At 40.3% G+C, this 20,396-nt stretch overlaps 1 protein-coding gene across 1 annotated transcript in view; it reads left to right on the forward strand.

The window, feature by feature from the left end:
* The window catches only part of HADHA (hydroxyacyl-CoA dehydrogenase trifunctional multienzyme complex subunit alpha), a 41,104-nt gene that overhangs the window by 9,329 nt on the left and 11,379 nt on the right, over positions 1-20,396 (forward strand). The window contains exons 4-12 of the mRNA XM_047068617.1: positions 256-389; positions 3,289-3,427; positions 4,356-4,475; positions 7,295-7,397; positions 9,066-9,188; positions 9,676-9,794; positions 12,014-12,070; positions 13,940-14,049; positions 19,650-19,784. Of these exons, the coding sequence (XP_046924573.1) occupies positions 256-389; positions 3,289-3,427; positions 4,356-4,475; positions 7,295-7,397; positions 9,066-9,188; positions 9,676-9,794; positions 12,014-12,070; positions 13,940-14,049; positions 19,650-19,784 (1,040 nt within the window). The remainder of the gene's footprint in view (positions 1-255; positions 390-3,288; positions 3,428-4,355; positions 4,476-7,294; positions 7,398-9,065; positions 9,189-9,675; positions 9,795-12,013; positions 12,071-13,939; positions 14,050-19,649; positions 19,785-20,396) is intronic.

The following is a 20,396-nucleotide window of genomic DNA, read 5'->3' on the forward strand; positions in this document are numbered from 1 at the left end:
TGAACTCTTTAAGAGTATGACCCTGAGTTGCTTCTTTGAGTAGATCTATTTTTAAAGGGAGGGTGCTTATGGTTGGCCAAAGCTGAATAGAAAACTACTGGGTTTAGATTTTTTCCCCCTGCCTCTCTTGCTTCTAACAATATATTTCTGCTGGATAAACAAATTTCCTACGATCAAAATAGCATTTCATGGTGATTTGCACATCTGATACTTCAGATTTAAACCCTTAGATTTATATGTATTTCCCTTTGGCAGGTAAATACACTAAGCAGAGAACTGCAATCAGAGTTCATAGAAGTAATGAATGAAATCTGGGCTAATGATCAAATCAGAAGTGCCGTCCTTATCTCATCAAAGCCAGGCTGCTTTATTGCAGGTGCTGACATCAAGTAAGTTTTCAGAAATTTGAAGTCACCTTTGATCTTGGCTAATAGTATGTTTCTTAGGCCTAATCATTCCTCCATTTAAAAGAAGACAGAAGTAAATTCTCTGAAAGTTTTCTTTTTTAAAATTATTTACACAAATGTGTTAAAGTTGGTAAAAAAAAAAGGGGGGGGGCTTGTTGCTTAAACCATGTAAGACTAACCTTTCCTTAAAGAAGTTGAAAGCAGTTCTAAGAAAAATATTTGAGTAGAATAAAAAAATACTATAAAATTAAGCTAACAATGTGGTGCCCCTCTTTTTTTTTTTTAACCCAACAGACCATTAAATATTTAAAAGTTTGAAAATACCATGTTAACAAGGACTTGGAGAAATGAGACAGTTAATATATTACTAGTAGGAATGCCAGTTGGTATAGCAACTTTGGAAAACATTTTGGCAGCATTTAATAAAATTGAAAATGCATGTATCATATAATTCAGTGATATTCTTCTAGCTATACATGCTAGAGAAATCCCACCCTTTGTTTTTAAGGACCCATTTATGAGGATGTTCAGCCCTGCGTAGTTAAAATAATGAAGAATTTAAAGCAATTAAGTGTCAGTCCGTAGGGAAGTGGATAAGTAAACTGTGGTATTTTCACATGATAAAATACTACAAAACGATTCAAAGGAATTAACTAGATCCACAACATAATGTTAGAACTTAAAGACATAATGTTAAGTTTAAAAAAAAAAAAGCAAGTTGTAGAATGTTCTATACAGTATGTAGTTTATGTAAACATTTTAATATTTTTTCTTAAGTTTATTTATTTTGAGAGAGAGAATCCCAAGCACTGACAGTGCAGAGCCTGACGCAGGGTTCGAACTCAATGAACCGTGGAGATCATGGCCTGAGCTAAAATCAAGAGTTGGAAGCTTAACCGACTGAGCCACCTGGGCGCCCTACTTTATGTAAACATTTTAAAATCACACATAAAATGTGTTATGTTATTTATGGATACAAATGTGTCGTTGGTCTGGAAGAATACACTGCAAACATTCGAAAATGGTTGTTTCAGGGTAAATGAAGTGACTGTTAAAAACTTGAGTTTGTCAGAGTGAACTTTAGTGATGCAGCTAATATTTTGTTATTTTTTAATGGTAAGATTTATGCATATATAATTTGTTTACAGTTCTTTAAAGCATTTATAAGGACTCTGTCTCTCAAAAATAAACATTAAAAAAATTTTTTTTTTAAAAACGGGTGCCTGGGCCGGGGCGCCTGGGTGGCGCAGTCGGTTAAGCGTCCGACTTCAGCCAGGTCACGATCTCGCGGTCCGTGAGTTCGAGCCCCGCGTCGGGCTCTGGGCTGATGGCTCAGAGCTTGGAGCCTGTTTCCCGTTCTGTGTCTCCCTCTCTCTCTGCCCCTCCCCCATTCGTGCTCTGTCTCTCTCTGTCCCAAAAATAAATAAACGTTGAAAAAAAAATTAAAAAAAAAAAAAACAAAAAAAAACGGGCGCCTGGGTACTCAGTCGGTTAAGCGTCCGGCTTTGGCTCATGTCATGATCTCACAGTGTGTGAGTTCGAGCCCGCATCGGGCTCTGTGCTGACAGCTCAGAGCCTGGAGCCTGCTTCGGATTCTGTGTCTCCCTCTCTCTCTGCCCCTCTCCTGCCCGCACTCTGTCTGTCTCTCAAAAATAAATAAACATTAAAAAAATTTTTTAAAGCATTTATAAGCAGGTGAGATGCTTAGTGTTAGTTTAATGGCTTAAAATGTTAACAGTTGTTAATTCTGTCAAAATATGAGTATTTGTTATATTATTCTTTGTACCTTATACAACGATAGCCTGCATTATAGGCTGAGTAATTTGTACCTAAGGTGTCTGTATAGTTTCAAACCTTGCTCCACATTGTGTACTCTTTTTGTTTGTGCATAGTAATTAAGAATTTATAAATATTTAATGTGTATTTCTTAGAAAAAGCAAAATTATCTGTATCAAGTGCTTTTTATTCTAGCTCAGTTATTTGAGCCTAGCAAGACACTGATGTCTCAGGGTGCCTGGGTGGCTCAGTCGGTTAAGCGTCCGACTTCAGCTCAGGTCATGATTTCATAGTCTGGGAGTTCGAGCCCCGGGTCGGGCCCTGTGCTGACAGCTCAGAGCCTGGAGCCTGTTGCAGATTCTGTGTGTCCTTCTCTCTCTGCCCGTCCCCTGCACATGCTCTCTTTCTGTCTCAAAAATAAATAAAAACATTGAAAAAAAAAAAAAAAGACACGGATGTCTCACTAAGCTACTTGGCTGTAGCTTTCTGTATCCATGGGAAAATACTTGCAGCTTCTGTGAAGCTAGCTGAGCAGCTCCCAGTATATAAAATGACAAAAACTTGTTATCTTTGACCAAACATACAAAATTCACAGTTTAAATGTTTTCAAGACCAAAGTAACAAGTGAAACAAACTGAAATGAAAGGACATTGAATGCAACATTAGTGTGGTGAATCTTTTTTAATCATTAGGAGATCTAAAAACAACTTGAAAGCGTTTTTTTTCCACTGTCATTTTGATTAGCTTTCAATCTGAGGGTTACTTATAGTGAACATGTTTAATGTGATAGGAAAATATTTACCAGAAGATGATTTTTCTCATGTACAGAGTTTTGTAATCTAATGATTTTTTTAATAGAAAATAAAATTTTGCAACATGTTTTCTTTCGTGTTCTCTGAATCCGGAAATCTAACATTCTTTATGGAGAGATGATGTAGCTGATATTAGTGCTGAGGCAAAACCATTCTTAAACTTCTGAGTATTTGAAGATTCACTATCAAGTATTGACATATGATAGGGTAAGGATACAGTGGATGACATATTGAACCAAAGTAGGGTATAATTTCATCTTTGTTTCTTTTCTCTGCTTTCTTGTTTGCTGCAGCATGTTAGCCTCTTGTAAGAGCGCGGAAGAGGTAACGCAGCTATCGCAGGAAGGCCAGAGAATGTTTGAGAAACTTGAGAAGTCCACAAAGCCTATTGTGGCTGCCATCAGTGGATCCTGCTTAGGAGGAGGACTTGAGGTATAGATTTATTCCAAAGTCTTTGAGACACTGTTGAGCATGTTGGTGGGAATTACAAACTGCTAACCTGTAGGCTACTGTTTTGCCTGCAAAAAGTTCTTGGAGGAGAATCAGCTTTTTAGTCATCCTCATGGCACAGAGCAAGTAAACCAAAGTGTGATGTATTCATTTTTATAAATTTAGAAGTTTTGAACTAGATCTCTAAGGTCTCTTTCAATTCCAAAAACCTGGTTCAGGTTTGCAGGGCAAAGATTCAGAAGTGTGATTCATGCTCTTGAGCTACTGAAGTCTAGATGAGACACACAGAGCATAATATGTGTGTAAGTGCTTTGTAAATAGTAAAGATGGTGAATAATGTCAGATCTGAGAAGAGATGCTTACTAGACTGGAGCATGTAGGAAAAGAGAGGGAAAAATAAAATAACATTTATTGAGCATTTATCACATGCTGAGCTCTGTGATAAACACTTTGATATATATTAATTAAGGAAACATATGCCTGGTCCTAAAAGACAAAATCATTCCACCTATGGGTATGGTATGAGCAAAGACAAGGGTAAGCAAAACTTATTAGGACATCATAAGTAGGCCTTCTTGATTGAAAAGGAGGGTCTCTAGATGGTACAGGCCTTCTTAACTTGGCATGCAATGGACATGGTGTGTGCACTTTTCTACTGAGAGCTTCCATAGCTTTCAGCAGATTTTTAGGGAGATCCACACCCCCCCAAAAAAAGGTTAATAAATTAAGGGGAAAGTATGAAATAAGGCTAGAAAGAGAAATTATAGAAAGCATCAAATGCCAGCCTAGTGAATTTCCATTTATTCTGTGGGCACATTCCTGCATTAAGTAATCTTTAGACCCTCACATAACCTAAGGTTTTATAAATGTACATTTTCTAACATTCTGGTTTTCTTTCATTTGTTTGAAGCTTGCCATTTCCTGCCAATACAGAATAGCGACAAAAGATAGGAAAACAGTATTAGGTACCCCTGAAGTCTTGCTGGGGATCTTACCAGGAGCAGGAGGCACACAAAGGCTGCCCAAAATGGTGAGTATAAGCCCCCTTGTGACCTTTAGAACCTCGTTACCTATAGGCCCCTTTAGATCTATTTCCTCTGGTACAAAAGGTATAACATGGGTATTCATTGTAGAATTTAGAACCAAAATAAAATACGAGTGTATAGGATCCACAACAAATTTTAGGGGCACCTGGGTGGCTCAGTCAGTTAAGCATCCAGCTTTGGCTCAGGTCATGATTTCCTGGTTCGTGAGTTCAAAGCCCCATGTCGGGCTTTGCACTGACAATGCAGAACCTGCTTGGGAGTCTTTCTCTCCCTCTCTCTGCCTCAACCACTTCTCTCTGCCCCTTCCCCACTTGTGTGTATGTGTGCACAAATAAACTTTTAAAAAAATAACAAATTTTATTCCTGGTGTTTAGTTTTTCAATTCCACTTTTTATTTTTTTAATTCCTTGATCAAAATGATTGATCAAGGGGGCACCTGGCTGACTCAGTCGGTTAAGTGTCCAACTCTTGATTTTGGCTCAGGTCATAATTTCACAGTTCATGGGATTGAACCCGCATCAGGCTTGCTTGAGATTCTCTCTCTCCCTCTCTCTGCCCCTCCCCTGCTTATGCACGTGCTCTCTCTCAAAATAAATAAATAATAACATTTTTAAAACTTAAAAAAATGTTTTTTAATTTTTTATTTATTTGATCAAGGTTCTTTGTTAGTCTCTGAGGAAGTATAAAGATAAATAAGATATATGTTTGTCTTTCTGGAACTTGCAGTTTTTTAAAGATTTTATTTATTTTTTACCTTTTTACCTTTTTTTTTTTTTCACCTTTTTAAAGATTTTTTTTTTTAAGTTTTTTTTTTAAAGTTTATTTATTTTGAGAGAGAGCATAGGCAGGGAGGGGCAAAGAGAGAGGGGGACAGAAGGTCTGAAGTGGGCTCTGTCCTGACAGCAAAGACCCGGATGTGGGACTCAACAGACTCACGAACTGTGAGATCATGACCTGAGCTGAAGTCAGATACTTAACTGGCTGAGCCACCCAGGCGCCTAAGATTTTATTTTTAAGTGATCTCTATACCCATGAAGGGGTTTAAATTTCCAGCCCCAAAATCAAGAGTTGCATGCTCTACCGACTAAGCCAGTCCAGTGCCCTTTGAGCTTACGGTTTACTTTGTTCCTTCTGTGCACAGTACCATTTTACCGGTTTTTCAAATCCATGGGTCATATTTCATGATAAATGTAAGAGGCAGCCCTTTCTCCTGACTTGGATGATCTCATTGCTGTATTCTGTAGAACCAGCAGCCAACCAGACTTCTGAATTCTTTTTTTTAAAAATTTTTTTTTTTTTCAACGTTTATTTATTTTTGGGACAGAGAGAGACAGAGCATGAACGGGGGAGGGGCAGAGAGAGAAGGAGACACAGAATCGGAAACAGGCTCCAGGCTCTGAGCCATCAGCCCAGAGCCTGACGCGGGGCTCGAACTCACAGACCGCGAGATCGTGACCTGGCTGAAGTCGGACGCTTAACCGACTGTGCCACCCAGGCGCCCCCAGACTTCTGAATTCTTAAGGAGAAGGGAAGCATATCAGACCTGGAGGCCGCAGAGCAATCTTAATATCCGACTTGAGGGCCCGCTGAGCCTTACAGCTTTGGGCACCATTGACTGCTCAGTGAAAACAAGGCTCCGCAGAAATACTCTTTGTAGGGAAGTTGATATCAGCTGGGCACAGAAAAATGGGAAGATTTATGGTGTTAATTTTCTGATAATAGGTGTGCATTCCTTTACTGAAATTTTCAAGAGAATTTATTGAAAGAATTGATATGGGTATAGAAAATACTGCTGAGTTTCTTTTGTTGTTTAATTGGTATGTTGCTAGAAACCATTCTTCTAGTAACTGCATAAGAAGCCCTGGCTGAGTTTTGTTTTTAAGCCTAAAATGCTTTTTACATTTTTTTAAGTGTGTATTTATTTTGAAAGAAAGAGAGAAAGTGTGCACAAGCAGGGGAAGGGCAGAGAGAGAGGAAGAGAATCTCATGCAGCTCCATGCTGTCAGGGCAGAGTCCAACATGAGGCTCAGTACCCTAAACTGTGAGATTGTGATCTGAGCTGAAATCAAGAGTCAAACCAACTGAGTTGGTTTGGTCAATTCAACCAACTGAGCCGCCCAGGCACCCATTTAAGCCTAAAGTTCTTTATCGAAGACATTATCAAAACTACCAGGTTTCTCAACCTCCACTAATTCCAATAAAGGAATTTTAAGTATCGGGGCACATGGGTGGTTCAGTCAGCTAAGCATCCGGCTTCAGCTCAGGTCATGATCTCGCAGTTCGTGAGTTCGAGCCCCACGTTGGGCTCTGTGCTGACAGCTCAGAGCCTGGAGCCTGTTTCCGATTCTGTCTGTGTGTGTCTGTCTCTCTCTCTCTCTCTCTCTCTCTCTCTCTCTCTCTCTCTGTTCCTCCCCTGCTCATGCCCTGTCTCTCTTTCTAAAAAATAAATAAAGATTTAAAAAAAAAAAAGGAATTTTAAGTATTATATAAATGACATAATATGTAAGTGCAGAATTTTAGGAAACATGAAATTATTTCTCCACCTTATCTATTTCATAAGACAGAAATCTTAACATTTGAATTGAAAGAAGAAATACAGACATTTTAGCTTCCACTGGAGGTGTCTAATCCCACAGTTACCTAAAACGTGTATTGGTGTGTAAAAATTAACTGATTGGTAGATAGCATAGAAATCTGGTTTGATTTTTCTCATTTTAATATTTGCTCAGTTGAATGAATTGTAAACTGTAATTGTCACTCTCATATTTTTTCCCCTGTACTCTGATCCTTGCTTGCATGTTAGGTGGGTGTGCCTGCTGCTTTTGACATGATGTTGACTGGTAGAAACATTCGTGCAGACAGAGCAAAGAAAATGGGACTAGTTGACCAATTGGTGGAACCCCTGGGTAAGTGGTAGCGTGCCTCAGAGTTGGGCCTTATGAATTTATTTATTAAAGAGTTAAAGTCTTGAATATTGGTTAGAGTAAAATTCATACTCTTAAGAAATGAGTCATTCTGAAGAGTGAAGTTTTCTAAGTATAGCTAATACTAAATCATTTCCAACATCACCCCAACTTCTTGTTTTATTTTATAAATTGCACATCAAGAGTGCAGAATTGAATCAAGTCATTATTTTTGGTTCTTAAATTACCTGTATCATTATTCATAAAAACCTTCCTTCAGTTTTATGCATCTGTTTTAATACTACAATAAACATGTATGAAACAACCTGAGGATATTAACAGCAGTTGACATCTACAATGTGCCACTTCCTCCATACAGCATCTTTTCCTCCTCTGACCCAAGGAAACCACTATTCCACATTGTGTGTTTGTCACTGTCTTGCATTTCTTAAAAATCAGCATTACTGAGGGACACCTGGGTGGCTCAGTCAGTTAAGCATCCAACTCTTGATTTCAGCTCGGGTCATAATCTCGTGGTCGTGGTTGTGGTCATAAGAGCAAGCCTTGTGTCGGGCTCCACACTGGGTGGAGCCTGCCTGAGGTACTCTGTCTCTCTGCCCCTCTCCCTCTCGTGCATGTGCACTTTCTCTCTTTTAAAAAAAAAAACAACACAGCATTATTGAGATGTTATTTATGTGACAATAAATTTACCAATTTTTAATGTACACTTTGAGTTTTGACAAGTGTATATAGCTGTGTAAACACTACCCCAATCATATAATAGGATGTTTTTAGTATATAGCTTTTTGTGTCTTCTCTCATTTAGCCTAATGTTTTTGAGATTCATCCAAGTTGTCACATATATCAACAATTCCTTCCCATTGCTCAACGTTATGCCATTGTACAGGTATACCATAATTTGTTTATCCATTCAGTAATTTCACATCTCCCAGTGCACGTGTTCCAGCTGAAGTCAAACAAATTTGGGGCCGTTCCATATTTTTAGCATGCCCCTTTCTGTATAGAAGTGTACTTTGTGTACTAAATTTTATGATAACTGAAATTTCTCTCTAGTTTTTTGACACAGCTCTTCCAGCTTCCTATATCACCTTAGAATTCCACAAATGTTCCCTGAGGAAGACTAGCTTTGCATTTGGCTTCTTCTAGTTTCTGATCTTTTGTGCATGACCACCAAAAACTGATCATTTCACTTGCCCACAGGAGCATCCTTCTGCTTGAGCCAAGTCTAATCTTCAGCCGACACCCAAAAGCATAACATACCCTCAGAAAAGAAAATGTCCAGCAATCATCAGTTCACCTCAGACAGGCTTTTCTCTCTCTGGAATTTTAGTTCATATGGTCCTCATTGCTTCCACCACTCTCTAGTTTCTTTACAAATGTGATTTTACGATTTATTCATTTTTGTCCAGTTTTGCAGCAAGAATACAGGCCTAATGAGACCTTCTTCATCTGACTCAGAATTGTTGGAAGCCAGACTGAAAGGGCTTAAGACATTGTTTTCTATCTAGAGGACATTGTTGCACCATTGCTCAGGTGTTTTTTTTTGTTTGTTTGTTTGTTTTTTGAGTCCATAGTTCAGGACTCTTGTCTGACTTGGAAAGCTGTGCTGAAAGTGATTTACATTCCAATCTATTGTGTTCATTTTTACAGGACCAGGACTAAAACCTTCAGAGGAACGGACAATTGAATATCTAGAAGAAGTTGCAGTTACTTTTGCCAAAGAACTATCTGATAAGAAAATCTCTCTAAAGAGAGACAAGGGATTAGTAGAAAGTGAGTGTCTTTATTAAAGAACAGAGACAAAGGTTCTTTCCAGGGAGTTTAATTTTATTTGCTGTAAATTTGAAATGAGAAAGAGGTAATAAATGCATTATCTACTCCAAGCATAGAGGCATCCTTAAGGAGTGTAACAACAACTCTGCTCTAGGGTTCTGAACCTTACACTGGTTGGTTAAAGCCGTTTTTTTTAAACTTTTTATTTTGGAAACTTTTAAGCATTAATACGAGAGTGGAATAATAGTATAATAGTGTAATAAATACCCGTGCACCCAACACCCAGCTTTAGCATTTATCAACTAATTAAACCATGTGTATAGAAGTGCTTAGGTTGCAATTTGGATTTTTTATATCAGAGTAAAGAGAAGTTCTTTCAGATAGCTGCAGTTATTGCATTTTTATGGAGTTTACAGAACAAACTAACAAGGAAGGCTAGGCTTTTTCCATGAAGTATCTAAAAGCATTTTTTTTTTTTTTTTTACAGAATTGACATCATATGCCATGAGCATTCCATTTGTCAGGCAACAGATTTATAAAAAGGTGGAAGAAAAAGTACGAAAACAGACCAAAGGCCTTTATCCTGCACCTCTGAAAATAATCGATGTGAGTCTTCACCCCATATTCCCACATTTCTCATATTTCCTCCCTTTGAATAGAGCAGTATCCTTTATTGGCATTCTGAACCATGTGTTCCAGTACTAAAGTTCTTAATTCTGCTAGTGCAGTACTCACTAAAAATGAAGGAGGAGCATAGCAAGCTATGTGAGGGCTCATAAACTGACATATTTGGTAATAAGTAGTGCCAGGCATAATGCGTTTAAAACTAACTACCGGTTATAAACCAGGAAAGGAACCTATATAATATCAGTATAACAAGGCCAGTAAAAGATTGGGCATTAATTAAGAGGTAGTCAAAACAAAATTGATGGCCTCAGTCTAAACCATTGTCAGTACCTAAAATATTTCATTGACTTCTCCTTTGCCATTATTATAAAAAAGAGGTAGTGATACAGAAAAGTTCTGAAAAAGATCAAGGAGGGGGTGCCTGGATGGCTCAGTCAGTTAAGCCTCCTATTCTTGATTTCAGCTCAAGTCATGATCTCTTGGTTCGTGGTTTCGAGCCCTACGTCAGGCTCTGTGCTGGCAATGCAGAGCCTGCTTGGGATTCTCTCTCTGTCCCTCTCTCTGCCCCTCCCCTGCGCTCGCTCACGCATTCTCTCTCTTCCCTCCACAAAGTAAATAAACTTTAAAAAGAAAAGGTCAAGGAGGATAATTAAAATGATCCCAGGGTTAAGAACTTCTGTCTAAAACTCTTCAGTCTTCAATCCAGAAAGTCGAAGATTAAGAGAACATATAATCAAAGACTTCAAATATGGAGAATAAATCAGTCAACAGATATGTTTTGAGGAAAAGACACCAAAATGTGTAAAATATGACACGTAATTCCCTTCCCCTATTCATCTCCCAGCCTGGGCTGGGGAGATCAGACATGTGTATGTGGTAAGGCAGGTAACTGGAGTACAAGAGGCATTAGATGCCAGCATGGGATCACAGTCAGATAATGGGGAAAGAGGAAGATTGTTAAATGCACAGAGGGAACAATCACTGTGAACCAGAGAGATTAGGAAGAGCCTCATAGAATTTGACCTGAGCCCTGAAAAATGTATAGAGAGTAGGCAAAGAGAAAGTAGTACCTGGTAGGATGGGCATTTTGAGCAAAGTTACAGAAGCCAGAAAGCATGAGGCTCTACAGGGAACATTTCATGAGGTCGTTTTTGTAGGAGAATAGTGAAATGTCTGCCAGAAGGCAGAATGAGCCTAGATTTTAGAAGATTGACAAGTAATGAGTTTGGAAATTTGACTTTTGTTCTGGATAGATCATAGAGATCATGGTAGTAGCAAGTAAAAACAGGTTAGAAGGAGAGACAAAGTAGCCACCTGAAGTCGGAAGCCATCTTGGTAACTCAGACTTGATGTTAGAGTGAGACCCCAAGGTTGAATAGTAAAAACACGAAGGTAGTAACAGAATTGCCAAAGAGAAGAGATCGTGAGTTAAATTTTAGAAGTGTTGAGTTTAGATGTTTCAGGAAACTCAAGCAACAGGAGTGTACACAAGTCAATTAAGAATGTAGGTTTATTTATCTGTTTGTTTGTTTTTAATCAATTTGTCTTTCCCATAAATTATGGTGAGTGATTACAGGGTCACTTCTTCGTCGTTTATACTTGCCATTGTACTTGAGATAGTACTTCCCCCAAACGTTAAGTTGACTCTATAGAGTTCATGAGCCACATGATAAACTAAATGATGTGCCTAGGGAAGAACGCACAGAGGGAGAAAAGGGCTCAGGGGGGACCTCTGGGGACGTGCCTGTGTTAGGAAAGCAGGGGACAGTCTGGAAGAGCAATTTAAGCAGGAGGGAAGGGAATTAAGAAGAAAAGGGAAATCTTTTCATGGACTGGGCAGCGCTCCAAATCCAAGAAATGGACAGAGCTGATGGCAGCTCTCTCTCTCTCTGACAAGATAACAGGGTCTAGAGGTGGATAAGGAGGTAGAGTTTGAGCTGTGGAAACTCTGTCTTCCTTTCCTACTCTGACTTTTATTTATTCCCTTCTGTTTCATTTCCTTGGATTTTATGCAAGGCCTCGGAGATGGACAATAAAGTCAATCTTAAGCAGCCGCTCAGTCCTCCTGGCTTTCTTACTCCAATTCCAGACTTTTGACTTACTCTTTGAATACTAACAAACTACCAATTTTATTCAGCATTATTAGACATCTTGCCTACCCATCGCAACAATGAACAGGTGTTTTATGTATTTTTTAGGCGGTAAAGACTGGAATTGAGCAAGGGAATGATGCTGGCTATGTCTCTGAATCTCAGGTAAAGTTATTTCCTTTCAACTTTTTATTACTGGATACAGGAAAGCCAAGATCTAAAACTCTGTATAAAGCTGAAAAAAGAAAAAGTGCCCAAAGCCTATCCCAAATTTTTTTCTTCCAGTGGTTATCACTGCTTAGGATTGATTAATCTCAATGAGTGAGTAGATGCTAAAGAACACCTTGGTGGTCCCAGCTGTTCCAACTTCCTTTCAGTAATGAGGGTTTAACTAGGGAGAGCAGGGCCAGACTTCTAATCCGTTCAAAATGAATCACTTAGATGTTTTTGTTCTGAGTTGAGCTGGTTTTGTTGTGATAAAATGAATACATTGATAGAAAATTATGTTTCTTACTTGTTAGGGCCTTGAGGTAAGACTTTGAAGGCCAGCCTCTCTTGGTGAATTAGAAAATGGAAGGAACTGTCACATACCCACTAAAAGAAGACAGAGGGGCATATGAACCAGCCTTACCTCTTCCCACTTTTCCAACAAGTTGGTGATATTGCAGATTTAAGTGGTGTGGGTTGTTTTTTAAGTTTTAAGCAGTCCTTGAAGAATGGATTGCTATCTGATAATAAGACAAAAGGTATCTGAAGAGCTTGGGACTAGTTCAAGAGAAAACATGTAGTGTACTGGGTCGCTTATTACAGTCCACTCTGATTTAGACTTTTGTCTCTGATCCAGGTACATGTATACATATGTACAGAAAAATTGAAGCATAGGTTTCACAGATCAATTGTTGGCCTCACCACGTACGTTGTATGCAGTATGTCCTATCTGTTCTACTTACCACAGCCCACTAAATTTACGACAACTGATGGATCTCTACCTGCACTTTGAATATCACTGGTTTATTGAATAGACTCCACATTATTAGGGGTGCCTGGGTGGCTCAGTCGGTTAGGCATCCGATTTCAGCTCAGGTCATGATCTCACCGTCCGTGAGTTCAAGCCCCACATCGGGCTCTGTGCTATCAGTTCAGAGCCCGGAGCGTGCTTCAGATTCTGTGTCTCCCTCTCTCTCTGCCCTTCCCCCACTCATGCTCTGTCTCTATCAAAAAATGAATAAACGTTAAAAAAATTTTTTTGTAATTAAACAAAAATTAGTAGAACATTGTTTTATGTTCTATTGTTTCATGTTATATTAGGACATGAGAACAACTTTATTATGGGGATTCCTCCTTTGAAGTGCTATCTGTAACCATACCAGTTAATTCTAGTAATATTGATGATGATGATAGCTGACATTGAGACCCTAGTCACTTCACTAGCATTCTCATTTAATTCCAGCAATACTGTAAAATAAGTGTTGTTTTTCCCGTTTAAGGATAAAGAAAGCTTCACAACTGGGAAATGGCAGGGTCAGGATTCAAACCCGGTTCTGTCAAACCCAGACTCTAAGTCTCATGCTGAGATTTGCTCTCCATAAGTGTTAGGGCACTTTTCAAAGTGGCAGTTGTCACGTGGGGTGGACCAGAGTTGGGAGTCCTACCGCCTGGGTGTGAGTTCGATTTCTGTCACTCTAGGTGGTGTGGTCTTAAGCTTAATTTGTCCGGGCCTCCTCTTTCCAGCCTTTAAAATGAGAAGGTTGGTTGAGATGACTGTGCAGGTCTCTTTGGGCCCTGACACTCCAGTTCCATGAAAAAGGTTGGTTACTGCCACCTCTGGTGTACATAGTCTGAGAGCTCCAATGTATCCATAGCGTCTTCAAAACAGTTGTCAGAAAGTGCTGCAGGTGAGAAGGCCCCACCGCACCCCAGAGCACCCAGGGCTTCACGTGTGTTACCTCTGCTCTGCAGACAAACCTGACCGAAGGAACCCCCGTCACTGAGACTGTGAAGTTCCACCTTTTCTTGTTCTCCTTTACTTTTCAGAAATTTGGAGAGCTTGCAATGACCAAAGAATCAAAGGCCTTGATGGGACTTTATCATGGTCAGGTCCTGTGTAAGAAGAATAAATTTGGAACTCCGCAGAAGGACGTGAAGTAAGTTAAATGCCACCTAGGGCGCCTTTGTGGGTTTCTCTACAGAGCTAGATTTATACCTTCGGTCTTCCCTACGCCTCCTCTGTCCTGAGCACATTAGATCCCTTTTCCTACTAAGAAATTTTTGACTTTCAAAGTGCTGCCTGGGCGCCCCCCCCCGCCCCCCCACAAAAGGCTTCTATAGAGGCTTTCTTGTCTCACTATTGATGTCCCCTGGAAGTCTGGTTTACATCCCCTGTTCCCAAACCAAACACACTCTGCACTGTTTAATGGTCTTGTCTCTCTCTGTGACTTGAGATACCATCTCTGGGAACTCATACTTTCTCATTAAAAAAAATAAAGCCTCGTTCAGATTATTAAAGGCTTTTCCTTCCTCTAGCTTACAGCCTAAACATTAAAGATTCTACTTGCCTGTTTCATGTCTCTTCTTTTCAGAAAGCCTTTCAATGCTACACTGCCCAATAGCTCTTCAGCATTTTAAATTTAATAATGCTCCGGGGTGCCTGGGTGGCTCAGTTGGTTAAGTATCCGACTTGGGCGCAGGTCATGATCTCACAGTTTGTGGGTTTGAGCCCGGCATTGGGCTCTGTGCTGACGGGTCAGAGCCCAGAGCCTGTTTCAGATTCTGTGTCTCCCTCTCTCTGCCCCTTCCCTGCTTGCACTCTGTCTCTCTGTCTCTCTCTCTCTTTCAAAAATAAATAAACATTTAAAAAACAAAATTTAATAATGCTACTAGACTCATCTTCTAGCTCAGTGGTTTCCATCCTGGGCATTGTTGCCCCCCCACCCCACAGCATCATTTGAAGATGTCTGGAAACATTTTTGGTTGTCACAGCTGCTACTGGCATCTAATGAGCCAGAGGTCAGGGATGCTACTAAACACCCTACAGTGCATGAAACGGGCCTCTAGTCTGGGGCGCCTGGGTGACTCAGTCGGTAAGTGTCCAACTTTGGCTCAGGTCATGATCTCGTGGTTTGTGAGTTCGAGCCCCGTGTCAGACTCTGGGCTGACAGCTCAGAGCCTGGAACCTGCTTCAGATTCTGTGTCTCCCTCTCTCTCTCTCTCTCTGCCCCTCCCCTGCTCATGTTCTGTCTCTCTCAAAAATAAACATTAAAAAAATAAAAAATAAACGGGTGCCTAGATGGTTCAGTCGGTTAAGCGTCTGACTTCGGCTCAGGTCATTGTGGTCAGTGAGTTCAAACCCCGTGTCGGGCTCTGTGCTGCCAGTTCAGAGCCTGGAGCCTGCTTCAGATTCTGTGTCTCCTCTCTCTGCTCCGCCCCTGCTCAATGCTCTGTCTCTCTCTGTCTCTCAAAAATGAATAAATCTTAAAAAAAAAAAAAAAGTTTTAATAAAAAAAAAAGAAAGAAACCTAATGAGCCACTCCAAACTCATATATGAGTATGATTCATATATGCAGACCCCTGTCTGCATATACTTTTTACTGTCATATGTAGATAGCATATACCATCTGGAAAGGTGTTGTTATACCAAATACACAAAAAAGACAGGCAACATCCACATGAATCTCCTATAAGAAGAAATTAAAAAATGAGAATCAAAATACAAAAAACAACCATAATACAGAAGAAAACTGTAACACAACACTTCCAAACTTGAATTAAATATCCTTAAATAAGTATTTGCAGATAAGAAAAAATCACCTTGGCTCAGAAATGCAAAAACTTAGGGACGCCTGGATAGCTTAGTAGGTTAAGCGTCTGACTTCGGCTCAGGTCACGATCTCACAGTTCGTAAGTTCGAGCCCCGCATCAAACTCTGTGCTGACAGCTCAGAGCCTGGAACCTGCTTCTGATTCTGTGTCTCCCTCTCTCTCTGCCCCTCCCCCGTTCATGCTCTGTCTCTCTGTCTCAAAAACAAACATTAAAACAAAAAATTTTTTAAGACATTCAAAAACTTAGAACTAAATGGGCAGAAAAATAGGATGTTATAAGAGTTGATCTAACTTGGGAAATCAATTGAGGAAAAAGGTAACATCATCTTAGAAATGAGGATTTAATTGGGAATTCATTATAGGGTACTCAGGGCAGAATAGGTTGAACAGAATTGAATAAAGAACCTCGAAGAACTGAAGAAAGGGGATCCTTTTTCCTGCTTTCCCAGTTGTAACACCTCTGCTTCCTCCACTTCTGTCTCTCTGGGCTCTTCCCCCTCACCTTGGATAAAGACTTGAGTTCCTTATCTGTGTTCTCTTTTTATAAATTAATTTCTCTATGCAGAGAATGCATTCTTATTCTCTTTAAGAAAACTGTTTTAGGGGCGCCTGGGTGGCTCAGTCGGTTAAGCGTCCGACTTCAGCTCAGGTCACGATCTCGCGGTCCGTGAGTTCGAGCCCCGCGTCGGACTCTGGGCTGATGGCTCAGAGCCTGGAGCCTGCTTCCGATTCTGTGTCTCCCTCTCTCTCTGCCCCTCCCCCGTTCATGCTCTGTCTCAAAAATAAATAAATGTTAAGAAAACTGTTTTAAATGAGATTAAATATTAACTGATACTCTTTTGTGTTTATGGTTTGAATGTTGTAATATAAAAGGGACCCTTCGGTATAAAGCCTGTAACTTGCTCTTTTTATTCAGTAGTATGACTTGGAGACTATGTATATTGGTACATATCAATTAACTCCTTCCTCTTAATCTTTTACTGCTGGATTGATGGCTGTTTCTGATTTTTCATTATTACAAACATTGCACAACTGTTCATCACAGCCTGTCATTGTGTACATAAGTGCATTTCACTAGAGTACAGAATGAGATGTAGAATCATTGGGTCATAGAGTATGTGATTTTTAGCTGTAAGAAATTTGCCCTCCAAAGTAGGGCAAATGCATACTTCCATCAGCCATGCAGTGAAAAAAGCAGTTTTTGTACATCTTCACTGATGCTTTTTTTTTTAATTTTTTTTTTTTAACGTTTCATTCATTTTTGAGACAGAGAGAGACAGAGCATGAACGGGGGAGGGGCAGAGAGAGAGGGAGACACAGAATCGGAAGCAGGCTCCAGGCTCTGAGCCATCAGCCCAGAGCCCGACGCGGGGCTCGAACTCACGGACCGCGAGATCGTGACCTGAGCCGAAGTCGGCCGCCCAACCGACTGAGCCACCCAGGCGCCCCTCACTGATGCTTTTAAACTTTTTGCTAATCTGGTAGGGGAAGAATATCCCATTTTAATTTGCATTTCCCAGGGAAGTTGAGCATCTTTATTGGCAGTTTGAGTTTTTTTCTTTAGTGAATTGCTTTATATAAGCCCTTGCCCATTTTACTGGGTTGTCCATTTTGTTTTGTTTTTTGTTTTTTTTAAGTATATTTATTTTGAGAGGGGGCTGGAGAGAGAGAATCCCAAGCAGGCTCCATGCTGTCAATGCGGAGTCCAATGCAGGGCTCAAACCCACAAACCATGAGATCATGACCTGAGCCAAAATCAAGAGTCATGTTTAACTGAGACACTGGGGCATCCCGTCCTTTTTTGTTGTTTTTTTTTTTTTTTTTTTTTTTAACGTTCATTTATTTTTGGGACAGAGAGAGACAGAGCATGAACGGGGGAGGGGCAGAGAGAGAGGGAGACACAGAATCGGAAACAGGCTCCAGGCTCTGAGCCATCAGCCCAGAGCCTGACGCGGGGCTCGAACTCACGGACCGCGAGATCATGACCTGGCTGAAGTCGGACGCTTAACCGACTGCGCCACCCAGGTGCCCCTTGTTGTTTTTTAAGTAATCTCCATGGCCAACTTGGGGCTCAAACTCATGACGGTGAGATCAAAAGTCACACACTCCACTGAGTAAGGCAGCCAGGTACCACTGGGTTGTCTTTTTTTAATTGATAATATGCATGTTCTTTATTTCCCAAGTTGTAATTCTTTGCTGCTATATGTTGCAGATTTCCTCCTATCCTATGTTTATCTTAATTTTGTGCAGTCATTTGTGTAACAGAAATTTTTAGTTTTCACACAATAAATGTATCAATCTTTTCAGTCCCTGTTTTTTGTTTTTTGTGTTTTTTTGAGAGAGAGAGAGAGAGAGAGAGACAGACAGACAGACAGACAGACAGACAGACTGAGCATGAGTGGGGAGGGGCAGAGAGAGAAGGAAAATCCCAAGCAGGCTCTGCGCTGTCAGCACAGAGCCCCGTGCAGGGCTCGATCGTGAAATGTGAGATCATGACCTGAGCTGAAATCAAGAGTCAGATGTTTAACCAAGTGAGCCACCCAGGCGCCCCTCAGTCTGTTCTTTCTATGTATGTCTCTATCCTGTTTTCTCATTGTTCTCCAGTTTCTTAACATTAACCATGTAAGTGTGTTACTACAAAGTTACATTTGAAAGTTGCTTCCAGGACTTGAAATTAGGTTTCCTTTTTTGGGTCATAAATATGATTTCTGAACATTATAATCAGAATTGTTAGGAATGAAACTTTAACCTGTATTACAACTCTAATTTATGTCTACATAGTGCTGTAAATTTAGGCGTCTTTTTTGAAGGAAATCGTTCTGGAAAAAATTTTTTATTTGCTCTGGGAGTATGGCACATTGCTCCGGAACTATGGAAAACTAAAAAGAGGGGCGCCTGGGTGGCTCAGTCAGTTAAGCGTCCGTCTTCGGCTCAGGTCATGATCTCACAGTTTGTGAGTTGGAGCCCCGCGTCGGGCTCTGTGCTGACAACTCAGAGCCTGGAGCCTGCTTTGGATTCTGTGTTTCGCTCTCTCTCTACCCCTCCCCTGCTCACGCTCTGTCTCTCTCTGTCTCAAAAATAAATAAAACATTTTTAAAAATTTAAAAAGAGGGGTGCCTGGGTGCCTCAGTCGGTTAAGTGTCCGACTTCAGCTCAGGTCATGATCTCACAGTTCGTGAGTTCGAGCCCCGCGTCGGGCTCTGTGCTGACAGCTCAGAGCCTGGAGCCTGCTTCACATTCTGTGTCTCCCTCTCTCTCTGCCCCTTCCCTGCTCATGCTGTGTCTCTCTCTGTCTCAAAAATAAATAAACATTAAAAAAAATTAAAAAAAAATTTAAAAAGAGTAATCAGGTATGGTCTCTGGCCCATGAAATGCTTAGAATGTAATTGAGAGGACAAAAATAATGTGGATATATGGAGGTATTATTGGGGGATAGCAGGGTTAGGTCTAGAAGCGAAGAAGCCATCCAGGAGAATTTTGATCTAATCCATATAAGGAGTAAAATTGGCACAAATTTCAGGAGAAATGAAAACTTACTGGAAAATGGTAAAATCACTAACAAGTTAAGTGGAAGAAGTGGTATGTCTTTGGACACATCACTGCAAATTGGCTTTTGTTTGGAAAACAGAAATACTCATGTTGACTTCAGAATAAACCAGGTTGTTTTGTTCTCAGTGATCTTAAGGTATGATTGAAGATCAATATAGTTCTGTCTTCTTGTGTAGGCCAACTCTTGTAGACCCAAGGGATTTTTGCATTTAACTCCGAAAATCACTTATTAAAGGCATATTTTTACAGATAAAAATTGTTTAAAATACCTTATCATTGTGCCCACTTTAGTTGGTGTACTGGATTATAACTTGGACAGTCTCCCACTTTTACTGAAGTGATAAGTTTACCAAAAGTCATTTATGTTTTCCTTCTAGGCACCTAGCCATTCTTGGTGCAGGGCTGATGGGGGCCGGCATCGCCCAGGTGTCTGTGGATAAGGGCATAAAGACCATCCTTAAAGATGCTACACTAGCCGGCCTGGACCGAGGACAGCAGCAAGTGTTCAAAGGGTGAGCCAGCTCTCCGCCTCTGTCAGCAGAATGCTGTTTGTTTTTTGCCATTACAGGTTCCTGTTTCCTGAACGTGGTGAGTACTGGATGCTCAGTAGTTAAGCTGTTTCCTTTGATTTTTAGAAACCGTGATTCCTTTCCCTTCATATTGTTGTACATATTATAAACCATGAACATCACTGGAATCTGTAATGTCTGAATGCAGAAGAGAAAACTATCAGATATTTTTAAATGCCATTTATTTTATGCTTTGGTATCAAGACTAGAAATCCTCGTGTTTGTGAATTTTGATAGTTTCCATTTCACTGCTGTATTGTCATGGAACATTGAAACAGCATGACTCTGTGGAAGAAGAGGATGTGAGGAAATGTGTCATAACTGCAAATTGAAGGTTGGGGCTGGGATCAAAACTCGTGTACCTTATATTTCTTGGCTGCGTTACTGTGGAGAAGCAGGTAACAGATTTGGTTGCACAATGTCTGAGTCTTTACAGAATGTGTCTCCATCTTACCTTTGAATTAATAAAAGGTGAATATTATTCTCCCTCCTGCCCACATCCTCCTCCTCCTCCCCTGGTCCCCACTCCCTGTTTTGCAGAGGGAGAAAAGCAGA

The sequence above is a fragment of the Lynx rufus genome, unplaced genomic scaffold (genome assembly GCF_022079265.1).
Source record: "Lynx rufus isolate CCGP_SWC_20201006 ecotype Redwood Valley unplaced genomic scaffold, mLynRuf1.p SCAF_8, whole genome shotgun sequence".
In the NCBI taxonomy this organism is placed as follows: Eukaryota; Metazoa; Chordata; class Mammalia; order Carnivora; family Felidae; genus Lynx; species Lynx rufus.